The 21111-nt window shown below is 38.4% G+C and overlaps 2 protein-coding genes across 2 annotated transcripts; both read left to right on the forward strand.

Annotated features, from left to right (window-relative positions):
- The first annotated feature begins 7513 nt into the window (after window positions 1-7513).
- Window positions 7514-8500, forward strand: LOC142665104 (olfactory receptor 6N1-like). The gene has a single exon (XM_075844651.1). The coding sequence runs from the start codon at window positions 7514-7516 to the stop codon at window positions 8498-8500; it is 987 nt and encodes a 328-aa protein (XP_075700766.1).
- An 11124-nt stretch (window positions 8501-19624) lies between these two features.
- Window positions 19625-20554, forward strand: LOC142665105 (olfactory receptor 5V1-like). The gene has a single exon (XM_075844652.1). It carries the CDS (start codon window positions 19625-19627, stop codon window positions 20552-20554), a length of 930 nt encoding a protein of 309 aa, XP_075700767.1.
- Window positions 20555-21111: the final 557 nt, after the last annotated feature.

The following is a 21111-nucleotide window of genomic DNA, read 5'->3' on the forward strand; positions in this document are numbered from 1 at the left end:
TGTTTTTATTTTTGCATGTATGTTTGCATGTATGTTTATATATATGTGCATGTATGTAATTATGTTTGCATGTATTTATGTTTGCATGTATATTTGTGCATGCTTGTATATATGTATGTATGTATCTTTGCATGTTTGTTTGTATGTATGTTTTCATGTGTGTGTGTATGCATGTATGTATGATAGTTTGCATGTATATATGTGTGTATGTTTGCATGTATGTATATTTGCATGTATATATGTGCATGCTTGTATATATGTATGTATGTTTGTATATATGTATGTATGGCCATGTATGATACTGTCTTCTGGCGCCCTGTATCTAAGTCAACTTCACGGCAGGCTTCTATACATGGTATAACAGTCAGTATCACACATTAAACTGAATCTAAGCCTACGACATGTTTTATTTCATTTTTTTTTTTTTTTTACAGGTTTGGTGTTTGGACTACGTCGGTTTCGAGGACTACTTAGATGACGTTTTTTTTTTCTACAATAAAATGGTTAATGAGGGTTGTGTTGGGGGTGCTTTATTTCAATAAAATATTTTATCTATTTCTTTGTCTTTTCAAATTTTATTATTACCACTTTAGTAATGGCCGCTGTCTGAGTGACAACATCCATTACTAAGGCGAGGCTTAGTGTTAGCCGGTGCAGAGGCTAACACTAACCACCATTATTACCCCGGTACCCAAAACCACCAGGGGTGCCGGGAAGAGCCAGGTACGATCCAGTACCCGACCATCTGTTGTGATGGTCGGGCTCTGGGGCGGCCGCAGACTGGTATTATGAGGCTGGGAAGGGCCAAAAACAGTGGACCTTCCCACCCTTGTAATGCTAGGCTGCTGCTGCTGTGTTGTATCTGGCTGGTTATAAAAGTGGGGGGGGACCCCACGTCATTTTTTTTAAATTATTTATTTATTTACATTTTTTTTTTAAAAAAGACATGGGGTTCCACCCAATTTATCATAACCAGCCACATACAACACAGTGTTATTAGCCTGGGAATGGACAAAACCAGTGGCCCTTCCCACCCATGTAATGCCAGACTGCTGCGGCCTTGTATATGGCTGGTTATTAAAAATGTGGGGGACCCGTCTATTGCTAAATTTGTTAAATTCAAAAAAAAAAACGACGTGGGGGTCCCCCCCATTTTTATAACCAGCCCGATACAACACAGCAGCAGCAGCCTAGCATTACAAGGGTGGGAAGGTCCACTGATTTTGGCCCTTCCCAGCCTCATAATACCAGCCTACGGCCGCCCCAGTACCCGACCATCACAACAGATGGTCGGGTACTGGATCATACCAAGCTCTTCCCGGCACCCCTGGTGGTGGTGGGTACCGGGGTAATAATGGGTGGTTAGTGCTAGCCTCTGCACCGGCTAACACTAAGTACCGCCTTAATAATGGATGCTGTCAATCAGCCAACTGCCATTATCTAGGCACTAATAAAGTTTGAAAAAAAAACACAAAGACAATTCTTTTTTATTGAAATAAGAAATCCCCAACAAAACCCTCGTTAACCATTTTATTAAAATTTGAAAAAACGCAGATCTACGCAGTAGTCCAACGAATTGAAGATGTAGTCCAATCGGTACATCAAAATCTGCAACAACATAAAAAAACAGTTATCAATGTGAACAATACCAATACTTCTACTCACCTACACACATATATACACGCACACACAAACAAACAACCATACACAGACACACACATATATACACAAACACAACAAGATATACACACACACACACACACACACACACATAAACAGACAAACACACATATACACGAACTCACACATATACAAACAAAAACACACATATCCAAACACACACACACACACAGTTATACACACATACACGAACACATATACAAACAAAAACACACATACCCAAACACACATATACACAAACACATATACACAAACACACCCATATATACACACAAACACACACCCATATACACACATATACACATATACAAAAACACACACAAACATCTACACACAAACATATACACAAATACACCCATATATACACAAACATATACACAAAACACATATACACAAACACACCCATATATACACACACATATACACAAACACACATATAAAAACAAAAACAGACAAAGTCACATACCCAAACACACACATACACAAACACGGTTTCTTTTAAATGCTGCTGGGGAACCCGCTCGATCCACTATATAAGGCTGCGCTACAGTGCAGCATTTAAAAGAAACAGGATCCTGACCTGTCCATATAGTTTAAGGCAGCACAGAGTATTTCAGGAGATGAGCGTTCAGATTCAGTGCTGCTGCGAACTCTGCTCTTACCATTACGTAGCTCTCAGTCTGTTACCTCTCTTCCACTCCTGTCCTCCAGAACACCTTCACATGATTGGCAAGTCACCACGTAATGGTAAGAGCAGAGTTCACAGCAGCACAGAGTATTTCAGGAGATGAGCGTGCGGATCTTGTGCGGGGTGGTGACTTGCCAATCATGTGAAGGTGTTATTGAGGACAGGAGTGGAGGAGAGGTAACAGACTGAGCTACGTAATGGTAAGAGCAGAGTTCACAGCAGCACTGAATCTGCACGCTCCTCTCCTGAAATACTCTGTGCTGCTGTGAACTCTGTTCTTACCATTACGTAGCTCAGTCTGTTACATCTCCTCCACTCCTGTCCTCTATAACACGTTCACATGATTGGCAAGTCACCACCACGCACAAGATCTGCACGCTCATCTCCTGAAATACTCTGTGCTGCTGTGAACTCTGCTCTTACCATTACGTGGTGACTTGCCAATCATGTGAAGGTGTTCTTGAGGACAGGAGTGGAGGAGAGATAACAGACTGAGAGCTACGTAATGGTAAGAGCAGAGTTCACAGCAGCACTGAATCTGCACGCTCATCTCCTGAAATACTCTGTGCTGCCTTAAATTCTGTGGACAGGTCAGGATCCTGTTTCTTTTAAATGCTGCACTGTAGCGTAGCCTTATATAGTGGATCGAGCGGGTTCCCTAGCAGCATTTAAAAGAAACAGGATCCTGACCTGTCCACAAAGTTTAAGGCAGCACAGATTATTTCAGGAGATGAGCACGGGCAGCCGTTCGTTTTTCCGAGCCGTGCTCCCATCATGCACACGACCGTAAAAATACCCGTTATTGCGGGTCGTAATTACGACCCGCAATAACGGGCTCATAGACTTCTGTTACCCACGGGTACCTTTCCGTATTCTCACGGGAAGGTGCCCGTGCCGTTAAAAAAATAGAACATGTTCTATTTTTCGGGCCGTGCTGCTATAATTATAATGACAGCACGGTTCGCAAAAGCGGCCGGCTGCCCGTGGCCGGCCGGCCGTGCTCGTAGTTACGAGTCGTAATTACGAGCACGGCCCGTAAAATAAAAAAATAGAACATGTTCTATCTTTTTAACGGCACGGGCACCTTCCCGTGAGAAAACGGGAAGGTACCCGTGGCTAACAGAAGTCTATGGGCCCGCTATTTCGGGTCGTAATTACGACCCGTGATAACGGGTGTTTTTATGGTCGTGTGCATGAGGCCCCGTAATGACGGGTGGCTACATGTGTGCACCCGTCATTACGGCAGCGTTGCTAGGCGACGTCAGTAAGGGTATGTGCACACACACTAATTACGTCCGTAATGGACGGACGTATTTCGGCCGCAAGTACCGGACCGAACACCCTGCAGGGAGCCGGGCTCCTAGCATCATATTTATGTACGATGCTAGGAGTCCCTGCCTCTCCGTGGAACTACTGTCCCGTACTGAAAACATGATTACAGTACGGGACAGTTGTCCTGCAGAGAGGCAGGGACTCCTAGCATCGTACATAACTATGATGCTAGGAGCCCGGCTCCCTGCACTGTGTTCGGTCCGGTACTTGCGGCCGAAATACGTCCGTCATTTACGGACGTAATTAGTGTGTGTGCACATACCCTAAATAGTCACTGTCCAGGGTGTTGAAAGAGTTAACTGATCGGCAGTAACTGTTTCAGTACCCTGGACAGTGACTACCGATCACAGTACCTGTAAAAAAAAAGACGTTCATACTTACCGAGAACTTTCTGCTTCCTCCAGTCCGGTCTCCTGGCCGTTGCCTTGGTGACGCGTCCCTCTCGACATCCGGCCCGACATTCCTTGATGACGATGCAGCCCATGTGAGCGCTGCAGCCAATCACAGGCTGCCGCGGCCTCTGCAGCCAATCACAGGCTGCAGAGGCCTCTGCAGCCAATCACAGGCTGCCGCGTCAGAAAAGGTCGGACTGGAGGAAGAAGAGGGACTCGTCACTAAGACAACGACCGGGTACGTATGAAATGCTTTTTATTTTATTTTTAATCAGCAGCCTCTTTTCTCTATCAGTGATTGATAGAGATAAGTGGCTGCCGATTTGTATAATGTTTTTGACCGGGTTCGGTCAAAACGGGTTCGGCCGAACCCGGTGAAGTTCGGATTCGCTGCGAACCGAACTTTACCGGAAGTTCGGACCGAAACCGGGTTCGGTTGTCCCGGTTCGCTCATCTCTAATCACGACTGTAAGATCCTGTGCAGTACTTTTATTTGTTCATATATAGCAATCGGTGTATACCAATAGAACATTTTTTGAAAACTGCAAAGGAGTCGCTTTTTTTCCCAGCATTTTTAGCAAAAGAAAAATGTAGATAAATGAAACGCCCATGTATAAGTAACAAAACCTGGCACCTACAAAAAGTACAACTCGTTCTGCAAAAAACAAAGCCCATACAGCTACGCCGAATTAAAAATAAAACGGTTATGATGGCCAGAATGCAAAAAGGTGAATTCAAAAACTATTCATAAACTCAAGGCCAAAATTGTCCCGATCCCCAAGAAGGGTAAATATGAATATATGTTTGCATTATACTGTATATATTTATATGTATTTACTGTATTCAATTTTTACATTGACCTATGGTTGAGATTAAACATTTTTCAGGAACGAACATGAGGGTATCTATGAAAAGAAGAAGATTTGTCCAAATTGGACAACCCCATTAATAAGAACGAAGAAGAATAACTTGCACTATATACCTTGCCACTATAATATTGAATTCATTTCTTATACATTGTATTTATTACAACCTTATAAAACTATTAATGTATACATTTCATTTGTTTTTATATCTTCCTATATTGACAGCTGTATTGACCCCATTAATTACAATATTAATAAGAAGGATACAAACTTTCACCACCTGTCACTATCTCCTGAGGTTTATCTCTTTCTTCCCCAGAGGGAGATGTAGTTTACTTCAGAGCTTATTAAAAGAGCGAGATTATAGGAAACTATCCGTGTGTTACTACAATGCTCTGAATCACTAAGAATTGAAGTTGTGTCAGGAGAAGAGCAATGTCCCGAAGTAGTTAACAATATTATCATACTTTTAGTTTAATACAATGCTGCATCCTTAAAACTTATTGGATTGTATATATTACAAAGACACCAAACCCGTACTATTGTTTGTTAATGGACCAAAGATGGATGTACACACTTGAATAAAAACACAATATCAAAAGGTAAGTAATAATAATCAATTTTTAAGATCGACATATTGGTATTAAAAGAAATTAGAAAACTCGAACCCAAGAAGTAAGTTGTGTCTTACAAAGAAGAGCCTTAGAAAACATTTTAAGATCGACATATTGGTATTAAAAGAAATTAGAAAACGCTAACTCAAGAAGTAGGTTGCGTCTTACAAAGAAGAGCCTTAGAAAACTTTTTAAGATCGACATATTGGTATTAAAAGAAATTATAAAACTCTATCTCAAGAAGTAGGGTGTGTCTTACAAAGAAGAGCCTTAGAAAACGTTAGATTTGTCAGAAAAAAAAAATCAGGGGCTTTTGCTATACCAGAGTGGGACTGACAAATTGGGCAATTGAACGATGCCCAATGGCACAGAGCTTTACAGAGGTCTATGGCCAAACTACATCATATATCTTTGTAGGAGTAGGAACTCTATTTTTTTTTCATACAAATTTTAAGAAAAAGTTTCCCTGCCAGCTGGGGGTTGACAAAAATTTGAAAAAGGGGTCAAGAAACAGTCGTGTCCTCGGACTTTGTTTAGTATTGTAGCTCAAGCTCATTCCCTTGAGATACAATACTAAACACCATCCATAAGCAAGAGTCGCGTGGTTCCTATAAAAAAGTAGACCTTTATTTTTCTGGTCTTAGACAACCCTTTTAGATGACAGTATTCTGACCAATTCTTAGTCCACCTCTGTGTTGTATTTCTCCTAAAGTAACTCCTAACATGAAAAAAATATTCATATCACAAAGCCTGAGACGAGAGTAAGGATGCAGGTCCTTTCAAGATAAATCTTCTGTTTCAGAAATTTCTGCGAATGCGGCTGTTTCTACAGTATGCGCGTGAAATTCTGCCAACCCCATTAAGATAAATGGGATTGTTGCAGGAATTTCTGTAACAAATCTGCCACCTGTGAACATACCCTAATGTTATTTTACTGTGCCATGCGATTGCTAAGAGGAAAAATGTGAATATATTATAAATGATGGCATGTTTTATTCGAAACCTCTAAAATTTTACCAGAATTTTTTTTTCACCATAGTCACCTCACAATAAGTAGGATTTAATATCATGGTATAGCTCATAGTGAACACACTTTAAAAGGTGAACAATTTTTTATATTTGTTACCATATTAAGACCTGTATTGTATTTGGCTGCTTATTACTAATAGTGTGAACATAAATTTTTACATGAAACACAATAAAAAATATATTCTGAAGGAAGCCAATGGAATGTGAATTTTCAAGTTTACTATTTTCAATGTAAAATAAAATATTTTTTTCTGTGTTTTATACCAGTCATTACTACCTTGCATTCAAGTTTTTTTACCCCTTTCATTTGTGTTAGATACACCAAGACCTGCACAGACTCCCTAAACTAGAGTAAGATGATTGTCTTCAGACGGTCTTACATGAAGTATCTAGAACCAGAGATGATTTAACATCCTTTGCATATGTATTGACTGATGACATGATAATGGATGGGTAAACGTCTATATGGATAATTTTGTAAAAGAGTAAATATATATATATATATATATATATATATATATATATAGAGAAATGTAGAGCGTAGTAACGGCACCAGGACTTCAAGATGGATGAAAGCAAAAGTGGATTTATTTCACCTCAACACAGCAACGTTTCGGTTCAACAGGAACCTTTTCTCAAGGCTTGAGAAAGGTTCCTGTTGAACCGAAACGTTGCTGTGTTGAGGTGAAATAAATCCACTTTTGCTTTCATCCATCTTGAAGTCCTGGTGCCGTTACTACGCTCTACATTTCTCTCTATCTGGATATTGGGGAATTGATTCACCCCCAGGTAACGAGCACATGGCCTGATTTGTTGCATTTGGAGTGCTGTGTTCATCCACCCTGGACTGTATATATATATATATATATATACTGCAGTAAGCCCATTGTATATCATATATTTACCAGACTAATGGAAAACGGGAATGTTAATACAACTGTATCTGAATTTACAATGCTGGGTTTTTCCATCTTGGGTCATTTTTGGCCTTTGTTCTTCATGGTCTTGTTAATTATTTATTTTCTTACCATATCTGGAAATGTGTCGATATCAGTATTGATTCTGTTTGATAGACATCTCCAGACACCAATGTACTTGTTTATCTCCATGTTATCCTTCCTTGAAACATTGTACACAACCGTTACAATTCCGCTTATGCTGACATGTATATGGAGGGGCAAGGTAAAAATCAAGTTCAATCACTGTATGCTACAAATGTATCTTTTACACTCATTGGGCATTACGGAGAACTACTTACTAAATATCATGGCTTATGATCGCATGGTGGCTATCTGCAACCCTCTACGGTACCACACTATAATGACATCGAAGCATTGCACAATTCTACTTTCGTGTTGTTGGCTTCTTGGATTCACGAGTCCTATCGTCCACCTTGCGTCAGTCTTAAAGTTACCGTTCTGTGGTCCTAATACAATCAATCATTTTTTTTGTGATTTATCTCCACTTTTGAAGTTGGCTTGTACAGATATTACTTTCACCTTCATCCTTAACTTTTTGATTAGTCTTTGTATCATCAGTTCCACATTTTTCTTTATTATGGCCACATACATAAAGATAATAATCACTATTCTGAGAATTACATCTATGGATGGACGTAAGAAGGCCTTTTCTACATGTGCTTCTCATCTTACAATGGTCCTTCTATTTTATGGCAGTCTAGCATTTATTTATATTAGACCCAAAGTAGATTATATTTTGGACTATGATAAATTAGTGGCCATCAATTATTCTGTGCTCATCCCATTCTTAAATCCCATAATCTACAGTTTCCGAAACAAAGAAATTAAAAACACTTTAAAAAAGTTCCTGAAAAGAAAGTTAACTTTTACTACAACATTTATGTCACACAATCAAACTGATATAATGAAATCATCATGACATTTTTGGCCTTTTTTTTCTAAACTAAAATTTACATTGTAGATATTTTTTGTCACCTATCTTAGTGCTAGTTTTTATTGTTTCTATGGACAAATTACAATAGTTATATTATATTGACAACTATTTTGTGTAATAATACTGAATGTCTGTATACACTTGGGTTCAGACTTTAGAAGTCTAAAATAAGCTACACCCAATGACATGTTTCATGGTTCTGGTTGCAGCCAATGGTTGTGAGGCTGTAATAAGACAGAGGGAATTGGTGTCCATTTTTTCCCGTAAATTTTATTTATGGTCTAAAGCTGATATTCCAGCCACTGCTCCATGATTGATGCTTTTCTGTTCGTAATTTTGCTCATTGTTAGCTGCTTGGCTGGAAACAGCTCCGTCTTACATGTCGAGAAACAGGACAAGATTATTGTAAAATATAAGCAACTGAACCAACAGTGAAAACATCATTATGGTCATAACTGCCACTTATATATTAAGATAAAATAGTCCCCATAAGGTGAGAGCCTGGAGATCATCTTTAAAGAAGCGTGATTCATGGTTTATAGTTGACCTCATGTTATGAGGCAAACTAAAATTCGTAAGGCCCAATAGTAAAGTAAAAAATAGACCCCCCCATACATATCTTTTTTTCTAGTAGTTAAACAGGGGTTAAAGGGGTCGTCCCACCACAACAATTTATCACCTATCCACAGGACAGATGATAAGTGTTTGATCGCTGGGCCCCCCCCCCCCTCGATCAAGAAAATGAGGGTCCGGAGCGGATAGATGGACAGAAGGGCTGTCCCTAGCCAAGAAAAAAGACAAAAAAAAAAGTTCTAGATAACAGGAAACTACCCTTGGGTTTTCCCCTCAAAAAGAAGCAGATTGCACCGTGTATCAGGCACTGTGGTTGGTAAAGCTATAGTAACAACCATGATGCGCTAGAACTCAGCATTATTCCTTGAACCAGCAGATACAATGTAGTCTGTGTTGGCAGATTCTAGGACACGTGAACTTTATTACTTTAAATGGTTACCTAAATTTAGCTTATAAATTTACTGAGAATTGCTGCTTAAAGTGGTTCTCTGAGACTTTTATATTAATGTCGTATCCTTAGGATAGGTCAGCAATATCAGATGAGTGGGGGTCTGACTCCCGACACCCCCACCGATGAGCTTGCTGAAAGGACAGCGGTGAGGAACGCCACAGCCTTTACACATTTTACCAGGCACAGCGCCGTACACTTACATAGCGGCTGTGTTTGGGATTGAAATCTATGTGCCATGCTGAAAAATATGTTGATATTCTATCAATCATTAAATAAAAAAATAAAGCATTATATAAGTTATAAAAAAACGTGATTCCCTTCCACTCTAGTGCCATGGATGTGTGTCATTAGAACCTACTGTGATTCACATATCCATTGAGTATTTTAGTGATTAATTTAAAAGAAAACTTAAATTAGCAATTAAGCAAGTTAAATTGAATTTTGAATTCTAATTATGGAAAATAGATTTAAAATTAAACAGTTATCACTCCACAAAAAATATATATGTTTGACTAATTTATCCCATTGTTTGAGTATGTACTCTCCCGGCTTAGCCAAGAACTGGGTTCCATCTTTCAGAAATTCTTCTATTTTCATGGGTAGAGCTTCCCTGTCCTGTTCTCTCCTAGGCCCCTACCAGAATAATTGTATGTGACTACAACAATAAGGTTTCTTAGGATATTAGACTCTAAGACATGAAGTGATGTCACTTCATTGACAGATGGAGACAGCAGGACGTCATAGGTGCTGTTGGAGGCACCACATAGGAAAATGACTACAATCATGTTAAATGGCGTGTTGTATCTGTTTCATAAGTTACATAATATTTCCTCACTGAACTTCAAGATGTAATACAAAAAATAAGGTAATGAATTATTAGAATTTAGTAAAAAAATCATGTGTGCTATGAATCAAATAAAAAAATTTCCGATCACATGATCACTCTTTAGGTTGTCTTGGTTTATCAAATAAAAAATACCTAAATATAAACAATGTAAGTCGTTTTTTTTCATCATATATTACTTTTTGAGTTTGTACATACTTACAATCTAATAATTTATTATTTAATTCAGAAAAAAAGGCATGGATTTCTCAATAGAACTCAAAAGATTATATTATCCTACATTGTCTCAACTAGTCTTGTATGCCTCGCCCTGTACAATAATGTGATGTAGGAAAACTTACAATTCTACTGCAAAATAGGAGGTTAACTAGGACTTTAGAGATCTGTATGATGACATACTTTTTGACTGTGACCAATTATGAACATCAAAACTATTGGATGCAGCTCTAGGATATAAGAAAAGCTATAATATTGGACTAGAATAGTAATAGAAAAACAAAGCTACTCAACTTTTTATATATTTCTATTTGGTCGAATTGTGTAGGTGACTCGCCCCTCGCTTGGGCCTAGACCTACCAAATGTACTCAGTATAGGTAGGAACCAGCTTTATTCGGCACTAATTAAAAACAATCTTGGACAGGTGGGAAGAGTGAGAAAAACATGTTAGAAGCAGTCACCACTTCCAAAAGTACAATGCAAAAAGCCTCTCCTAACAAAGTGAACCAATTGTGCAGGTGCAAATTAGAATTTTGCATTGTACTTTTAGGGCTGGTGACCACCTCCATCTTGGTCATGCACCCTGTGTCATCTCTTCCCCAGGTAAGTGATGCACACACACCCGGCCATCCACATGATGTAAAACGTGATTCATCAGATCAGACCCCCTTCTTCCATTGCTTTACGATTCAGTTTTGATCCTCAGATACCCATTATAGGTGCTTTCTACAGTAGGCAGAGGTCAGCATGGGCACTGTGACTGGTCTGCGGCTAAGCAGCCCCAAACGCAGCAAGCTGTGATGCTCGGTGTGTCCTGATACCTTTGTATCATTGCCAGAAGTTATTTTTTCAGTAATTTGTGCTACAGTAGCTCTTCTGTGGGATCATACCAGACTGGCTAGCCTTTAGTCCCCACGCACATCAACAACCCTTGGGTGCCCATGACCCTGTTGCAGTTCACCAAATGTCCTTTCTTATATCGCTTTTGGTAGGTACTAATCACTTTATACCTGGAACACCCCATTGGTTGATGGTTGATTAGTTTATGTGTTACCGCAAAGCATGGAGCAATCCAGATTCTTGTACACCAAAGTATTGCTGTGTGCAGTCTCTCCAGGCCAGTCAATTGTGTGATCCTGGATTACCTCTGTTATTGGTGAAGGAACTCAGTTAGGCGTGACCCTTGACTACTCCAACATTGGAGCAGTTTTCACTAAAATTGAGGTTTAAAAGTAGAAAATACCCTATAAAATGCCTCACCAAAAGCATGTTGCTTTAATGGCAAAAAAAACACCAGCAAAATAAATTGTGGCCTACTCCAATGCATGCCTTATTATAAAGTATTCTTATTCTGAAAGTATAGCCTAGTAGCTTTGCTTCCGGGGATAATATCCCTGTAATATGGTCGCAAACAGAAGCATGTAGTATTGAGTGGTATAGTACGAGTGTGCCATGCCTCCTGTGCAAGATACCTAAAACTGGGAAAATCTCAGTTTTATTGTCCGCAGCAGTAATAATTCCTCCTAGGACTGCACATAGACAGATAAAACCAGGTTACTACCCTCCTGGATCTGCACATTATTTCAATTAACGTCCATTTGGCTTAGTGGATAAACACAATAAATTATTTGCAAGATTTTGGGTAATTTCACTGCAGTATGCTTTAATTTATTTAGTAAGATATACATACATTTTTTCAGAGTATCCTCCCGACTATCGATGGTACAATGTTTTGAGATATAAAGTAGGACCAATAATATTACCTAATGTCATAAGTACTTGAATGATTAAAGGTATACTCTTAACTTGACGCTGGTACGCTTGAGAAAGAGGGTTTCCACTCCAAAAACAATGCACCACCACTAGTTGTGAGAATACTTTGAAACAATGTATGTATATGCATGCTGCAATGGAAACACACTACATTGAAGTAAAAGAAAATCTTGCATATCATGTATTGCATTTATGCACTAAGCCGTATGAACTATAACAAAAGTCTAAAACTGAAAAGACCGGTTACCTAACCTTTTTGTAAAAATCTGTAAACCTCATGGTTAAACTTCAGACAGTCAAATACGATAGATTAGTCTTTCTTACTAGACAAAAACTAAGCCCAATTTTTCCATACATCAACCTACACACCAGTTGCAACCACTGTCCCTTTCCATTGCTCCTTTTGCTGTAATATATAATAGAAAAATATGAACTTCACACTTAATTCTTTATTCATTCAATAGGCAATTCAGAGAATCTCTCTTTAACGTTTCAGTCTGGAATATCAACCTTTTTCAAACAATCTGTGAACAAAAATAATAGTACATGCTAATCATCTTAATACAACATAAACAAACAAAATTGCAATGTTACAAGTCATATTCACATGACAGTATAATGCATCAAAACTGTTAATATAATGCTGCAATTCACATTATGTCACATGGGTAGATTTAACATGTTGACCACACTTGTATCAATAAAGTTGGTGGCCGCTCCACTATCGAGGAAGCCCCTAACCCAAACATTGTTAGAGTTGTGTGACAACTCGACAGGCAACACAATTCTGAAATAATGAGTAGGGAATACTGGTGCACCTAAGTGAGCTGCCCTGGACTCATCTAAGCGCTGAAGTTGTCGTTTCTTTTGACAGGTGTTGATTAGATGACCAGCCTCACCTTAGTAGAAACCGATGACCTAGATTTCTCCAACGAGACTGCTTGTTAAGTGTAGGATTTATTGACCTGATTTGCATGGGTTCTCTACAAAATGGCTTAGCCATTTCAGCTGCCAGAGTGGAAATCAACACCAAACCACGTTCTTGACGGCATTCATATAATCTCCGACCCATCCTAATAGACAATGACATGACCGACTCAAGTAACTCCAGTGGTGGATATTGAACCAGCATGTCCTTGGTCGCACTAGACATGCCCAAATTAAATTGAATTCTCAGAGCTGGCTCATTCCACTGGGAGTCAGTAACCGTGTCTAAATTGAGTACAATACTTCTTAACTGAGTACCTCCCCTGACACAGTGAACAGTATCCTACTTTTGGCAGAGGTCACTCTATCCAGGTTATCGAATAGTAGACCCAAAGCAGAAAAGAAGGGATTAAGCAAAGACAGTTCTTGAGAATCTTGAGGCATGGACATCACCAGACCAACTAGCTACTGCTCAGGGCTTTAAGAATGAGGATGAACTTACATATGGCAACTCTCATGAAGGGCAACATATCCCTTGTGATTGCCAGAAAATTGTCAGGCAGGTTAATCTTGGGTTTAGGAATAGGGACCGGAGGAAGCGAACCCTAAGCCTGCAATACCTCTTGTTGAGTCAGACATTCAGATAGTGCATGCTCCAATTAGGTTAAGTTCTGTACTTGATCCACTAACAATTGTACAGGCTTAATGGTTGGCTAGTAGTACTGTTATGGCCTGGCTCCTATGGTACCCAAAGAAAGAACAATCCATGTGCACAATTCACCTATAGCATTTCCCTTTCCCAAGACTTTAGTTAAAATCAAAGGTATTCAGCAAGGACACTGGACTTTGGGGCCTCTCGCTTTCCCTGGGGTTGATTCTCTGGATAAGATCAGCAGAATGGGAACCAGACAAATGCTTGGGAGGTTAGAGATATGGTTGCTGAGGGTAACAGCCAACAGACCAAATGAAGGGAAGAGAAGAAGTACTCAACTAATAAGGGATCAGCAATAGGGATAAAGCAGAGTCAGGTACGTGGTACAGTTCCAGAGAGTAGTAAGACAATCCAGAGTTCGGCGACAGCAATGAAGCAGAGTCGAGTACATAGTACCGTACAGTTCCGGTGTTCTGGAGGGTAGTCCGACAATCCAGAGTTCGGCAACAGCAATGTAGCAAAGTCGGGTATGTGGTACAGAGAATAATTCAAAAGGGTAGTCAGGGACAAAAAAATCTGGTTGAACAGTAAGGCCTTATTTACACGAGCATGTCCATTTTGCATCCACAAAAAAAACAGGCATTTTTTTCTTTCATATAAATGTCTGCATTTCCTAGTTTCACTTTTCTTTTTCTTTTCTCTGAATTTCTTTAGAAACTGATTTGTGAAAAAAAGACAGCACACGAATGTCGTCCGTGTGCTATTTGTTTTATTATGCATGCTTAGACATTAATGGTCGAGTCTGGTCCTCAAAAACGAAACAGAATAGGACATGCTGTGAGTTTCTTCAAACAGACACATTCTTCGTGTAAAAAAACGGATGCATGAATAGCCCCATTAACGTGTATGGGTCAGTGTGCTGTCCGTTGTTAAAGCGGACAGCACACTGACGAGACACTCGTTCATGTGCCCGCTGAGACATTCGTAGTGGCCAGCAGGGAGAGACGGTGCTGGATCACCCCCGAATAAGTATCTTACACTGTTCCCTTTCCATATTAGGACATATGGATGTCATAAAATGGGTCCCCAGCTCTGGACCCACTCTATGAGTCAAAGTAGAGAGCCACTCACAAAGAGAGGCTCTTGCTCTGGCGGACCCAACATGTCTATGTATTACTTACTGATGAAGAGGAGCAACCACTCCAAAAGAGTGCTGTCAACAGACGGGTGTCTATGGTTTGGCAATTAACCCGAGAAAAGTTTTTAAGGCTTAGACATTGACTTGCAGGGCACTCACGTGAAGGTGGCACTAGACAGACAGTTTTCTTCCTTTAGCAGGAGAGCTATTTGCATATTTTTTTCAGGGAGCATTGCCCTTAATGCTCCTAACCAGCTGGATCACCGCAAGGAGAATGAAGATCTTTCAAGAGACATGGTCGGCCATTCATTTAAAACTCCAGTCTTTAATATGACATTTGCAGGATAAGTAGGGCCAGATGCGGCTGCAGCTGTACGTAAAGACCGACATAGAATCTGCAAGCTGCTTTTATCATATACTAATAATGCCTATACTTGCCATTTAAATCCCCAGTCGCTGCAGTGTCGCCGGTCCCGTGGTTCTCGCCATTTTCTGTTTACATCACTGCAGCAATTATTTCCTTTAAGTAGAAATATGTTACAGAGCATTTAGAAAAGTACAGTAAAGATTACTGTAGTTCAGATAGATAGTGTATGTCTATAATTGTGACTAGAGATGAGCGAACCGATTCGGCACAAATCGTTTTCGGTCCGAATTTCCTAAAAATTTCGGATTCTCTTGTGAAAATAGCGGCTGCTGGCGAGCTCCTGACCCCATTTTGCAGGTTGTAGAAAAAAAAGAAGGGAAAACAGGAGAATAAAAACATTTTCACTAGCTCCCCTGGTTTCCTGACACGTCCCTGCCAGAAGGTGAGATGATGTAGCTGTCCCATGTGATCACTGGAACTAATCACAGGCTGCAGCGGTCACATGGGACAAAACACTGTGATGATATTGCTATCCCATGTGACCGCTGTAGCCTGTGACTGGACGCAGAGGTGGTAAGTATGTTTTTATTTTTGTGGAATTGCAAGTGTCCCGATTGCCTTGTATGACTCTATGATGTCTTCTAGGATTGTATCCCACTTGGATACAGTCCTAGAAGACATCAAAGAGTCTGACAGGGCTATTGGGGGACTTGCGATTTTCTGTGAATTTATTTGGTCTGAAACTAATTTCAGAAAACTTGTTCATCACTAATTGAATTTTAGATTACAATCCAACCACATTTTATTAGTAATAGGGATAAGCAAATTTTCCCAAATTTTTTTGGGAGTTGATTCAATTCGATCCAAATAAATTTGCTGTGAATCACAAATGTCTGGATTGCCCTGAAAACTCGTGTCTAACTTTCTGATGTCTTCTAGGACTGTATCCAACCACTTTCAAGCTGTTTAATGCCAAGCCAGCGTTGGTAATGTCATCCACCTATACACCTCATGATTGGCTCTGCTAGCGAGAGGAATAAACACAGTGCCGTTTGGGAAGGCTGCCTGGAAGGAATTATGGGTCATTATTAAGCCTGTCCCAGGTCATGTGAACCCTTTTCAAATTTGTAAAGTGCCATTTTGCCACGAATCCCCAGAAGTTTTGTATTTTGCTGAATTAAAATCTTTTGAGAAGTTCAAGCTAAATTCGACTGGTGTAGCATCAATTCATTCATCTCTACTTAGTAATCAATGAAGAAATTCAGCTAATTCCAAAGGGTTTACTTAATTTTTCTTGAAACTATATATTACATAGCATAAATATTTACTGCACTCATTTAAGTTTTGCACCATAAAACTCAAATGAAATATTTGTGATGTATATCTTTTATACAAAAAATATATACTTTTGCCTGGTTTTAGTGGATATTTTTATCCATGCAATGTCTTTCAAATGAATATTAAACTGGTATTACATCTTCAATTTTACAATGCAACAATTATTTTACACCTGAGGGAATGTAAAGATAAATAAAAATTAAATTAAATCCTCAAAGGGCTCATTAGTATAATTTTTTTATATATATAAACAATAAGGATTCTCTGTACTCTACTGAATGGCAAAAAAAAAAAGGCTGTCAATACGGTATAGTAACAGTATTCTTAATTATCACAAAATACACTCTGGCTATGTATTATGTCTTTTTGTCAGTTATTGGTAAAATATTTATTTGATTTAGTCAAAAATAAAGCTAAATGTATTATTTTTTTATTTTTCAGAACAGTAATTTATCATTTAAAATCTTTATCTGTAATGTAATGCTATGTCCTACACAGAGGCCAAGCAGATTTTCTAAAATTTTATTACATTACTGCATTTTTGGATATGTTATTTATATTTAGCATCATATAGTATTTAATTTTATATTCCTATTATTTTAAGTGAAACTGTCTCCATTAAAGGGGTTGCCCACTACCGGACAACTGATGAACTATCCACCGGATAGGTCATCAGTCTATGATAGGCGGTTATCATCCGGACCCCACATCGATCGTCTGCTCTGACTGCCTCTGGGCACCGGACGTCCATGCTGGAAGCAGATGTCTCCGGCCAACTGCTCCCGGCTCCATACACTGCATACTGTGCAATGACATCTGGTGCCCAGAGGCAGCGGGAGCAGCTGAACGGTGCGAGGTCCGGGTGTTGGACGCGCACCGATCCTATACTCCTATCCAGTGGATAGGTCATCAGTTGTCCGGTAGTGGAAAACCCCTTTAAGGAGAATAGATAAGTAAAAATTAATCGACATAGTTAACTATGACACTCTGATTTCCTTTTTCCCTTGATGGACCTCTCTTCACAAATAAGCATTATCCATATTTCCTCATAGTACCTGCTAGTGGCTAAAAAGAAAAAATAGGACCATGAGGACACATGGTTATATAGGACCATGAGGACGTCACCATTAAGACTCCATGCACATTGTGTACTAATTTTTGTTCCTTTAATATAGAACTTTTATGGTTAGCCAATAAAGGTATCATACCTATTATACTTTTGTCTTTTTTGACGCAAAAGTATTTAACATTTCAACATTAACATTTGGAAGGGGAAGAAGTAAGAAAAAGGGAAAGTCCAAAGGGATAGAATATATTTTTGCTCGGGTATCTGAGAAGAGAATAGGGTAAAGGGATAGTGTAAAATGAGTGAGGGACAGAATCGAATGTCCATTTGTACATGAAATTCTAATATGTTCTCGAATTTCTGCATTAATATTTTGTGATGATATTTATTTTCTGGAACATATAATACGCTATTTTTTTGTGTGAAAATTTTCTAATAAAATAATTTCATTAGTAATTTCATTGAAATCCAAAATACAGCTCCATTTGGAATGTTGAGGTAGGGAGACTACCTTCAAAAGAGTTACATCCATTACATAGACTTCTATCAATGTTGTTTCTTAATATGTCTCAATCATAAGATTTGATAAGATTTTTAAAGCTCCTTTAAGAGATATTAGTTTTTTTGAAAATAAAGAAAATAGGGACTGCTCTCCAACTTAAGGAATTGGAATACACAATGCAATAAATAGATTATTTCTTTTCATTCAAGATATCACATGCAATGCATTTTGGGGTGTGGTACCACTTTTTCAGACATAGGCAAAGATCATATTCTTTGTATGAAGAAAAGGTACCATTCCCCAAAATACGTTACATGTGGGATCTTAAATAAAATTAAATAATATATTTACTACATTGGATATTTCTGGTCCCATTATTGTCCCCAAGTTGGAGCATGGTCCCATTGTGTCTTCTTCCTGGTTCCTTTTACATTGTCCGCATTGAACACTGTCCTGCCATGCGGTAACCTGTGTACCCTGGAACACCAACAATTATTAGGCTACAATAGTTATTATAAGCACGTAAGCAGTTATGCCCCTATTACACCGGACGATTTTGGCTGATGCAGCGTGCGCCGATCAATGAGACATCGTTGATCGGCGCTGGTTTGCTCCTCTCACACGGAGCTATGGATGGGGACAAGCGGTCGTTACTCCGATCGCTCATCCCCATACATTATTATCATGTCGCCAGCGCGTCTCCCTGTTTACACAGGGAGATGTGCTGAAGACAACAATAATATTTTACTTTTTTAAAATGATACGATCAGCAGATGAACGAGCGTAAAATCCCCTTTACTTGCTAGTATTAGCCATTATTGTACTATACAAACTATCCTATGGAGCACTGTCATTTTATAGTCTTCACTTTTATTAGTTTCTTGTGTAGGTTTTGTTTATCATTGATTTTTTTTTTTAATTTTAACAATTTTCATTCAATACAAAAGGTAATATCATACTTTTTATTATAAATTACATTAGAATATCAATAACCCCCCCCCCCCCAGAAGTCTACATAAAGAGGAAAAAAGAACAATTTATCATAGATTAACTTGGTTTATTAATTAGACTATAAATATTTCTTGCTTATCATATTGTAGTATTATATCCCAGCAATGCGCATGTGCTCATTGTACAAAATGAGTTTATAATACGATTAGAAATTGCCAGACTTCAAACATTCTACATTATCGTTATTTTATGTATTATACTTTTTTATTTATTGATTATGATGATGATTTTTGTTATTTCCAGGTTCATTATGGGATCCGTTAACAACACTAAAAACGATTACTTTATTTTAATTGGACTATCCAGTGACCCAAAAATAAAAATTGTATTATTTGTATTATTCTCTCTGGTTTATGCTACGTCAATAACAGGAAATGTGATATTGATTGTAATTACTCAACTATTTAATGAACTCCAAACACCAATGTATAGATTTATATGTAATTTATCTCTTTTGGATGTCACATTTACATCAGTGACTGTTCCGAAAATGCTGATTGGATTGCTCCTGGAACGTAACTACATCTCATACGTTGGATGTTTTACTCAGCTTTATTTCTTTCACTTTTTGGGAAGTTCGGAATGCTTTCTTTTAAGTATTATGGGTTACGATAGATACGTGGCTATTTGCCACCCTTTACGTTATTCTCAAATCATTGGCAAGAAAAATTGTATCCGATTGGCTTTGGGTTGCTGGACACTAGGATTTCTTTACTCGTTTGTTCATACAATACTCACGTCAACTCTATCTTATTGTGCATCCAAGGAAATCAACCACTTCTTCTGTGACATGCCACCACTATTGAAACTATCGTGTACAGACACGAAAACTAATGTCATTGTCATCTTGGGTCTGGGTGGTCTTGCTGCTGGCACATCATTTTTATTAACTCTAATATCCTATTTTTATATCATTTCTACCATTGTGCAAATCCGTTCCACAGAAGGCAGACAAAAGGCCTTTTCTACTTGTGCGTCCCACCTTACGATTGTGGTAATATTTTATGGCACTATCCTAGTAATGTATCTAAGGCCTCAATCAAGTTATTCTATGGAACACGATAAAATGCTCTCAGTATTTTATAATGTAATAACACCAATGTTAAACCCAATGATATATAGCATGAGAAACAAAGAAGTCAAGCGGGCACTTAAAAAACATTGTAATAAAATAAGGTAAAGCAAAATATTTAATCATAATCTTTTTTTTATGTAGGTACATTTCTTAGGGACATAAAAAAAAATTTATATGTTATCTGTCAGAAATTGGAAATTTTCTTATAAAATGTAATAAAATTGAAAAAAAAAACCTTCATTTATAATTTATAATAAATGGAAGGTATGGAGTATCCCACAAAGACAATGATGTTAAAGCTCCTAAAACAAGCAAAATGTGAGTAACAAATTAGTATATCATAATTTAAACATAGACATTTAACAGCCTATGCTTTTCCATACAAAAAGGACACTCTTTTGGTGTACATCTGCCCCATATAAACCTATGGATACTGTATAGTAGATATTCTAGTTTTTTTCTAATCTTATACACAGGTTTTGTGAACCTAGCCAAGTGTTTTTTGCATAGGGGCCTATAAAGGGTGCAGAGGTTGCGGTAGCACCCAGGCCTGGAGCTATAGGGGGCCCATAAGGTCCCTTTGCCCCATATGAGGGGACCAATAATACAAATCAACACAATTGTGATACAATATAGCTTTATTAGTTCAAGTAACAAAAATA

Source organism: Rhinoderma darwinii, chromosome 12 (genome assembly GCF_050947455.1).
Source record: "Rhinoderma darwinii isolate aRhiDar2 chromosome 12, aRhiDar2.hap1, whole genome shotgun sequence".
NCBI classification, from domain to species: domain Eukaryota; kingdom Metazoa; phylum Chordata; class Amphibia; order Anura; family Rhinodermatidae; genus Rhinoderma; species Rhinoderma darwinii.

Bases quoted from the DNA above. Each gene is read 5' to 3' on its own strand.
- LOC142665104 (XM_075844651.1), top strand. From the start codon at position 7,514: ATGGAAAACGGGAATGTTAATACAACTGTATCTGAATTTACAATGCTG.
- LOC142665105 (XM_075844652.1), top strand. From the start codon at position 19,625: ATGGGATCCGTTAACAACACTAAAAACGATTACTTTATTTTAATTGGA.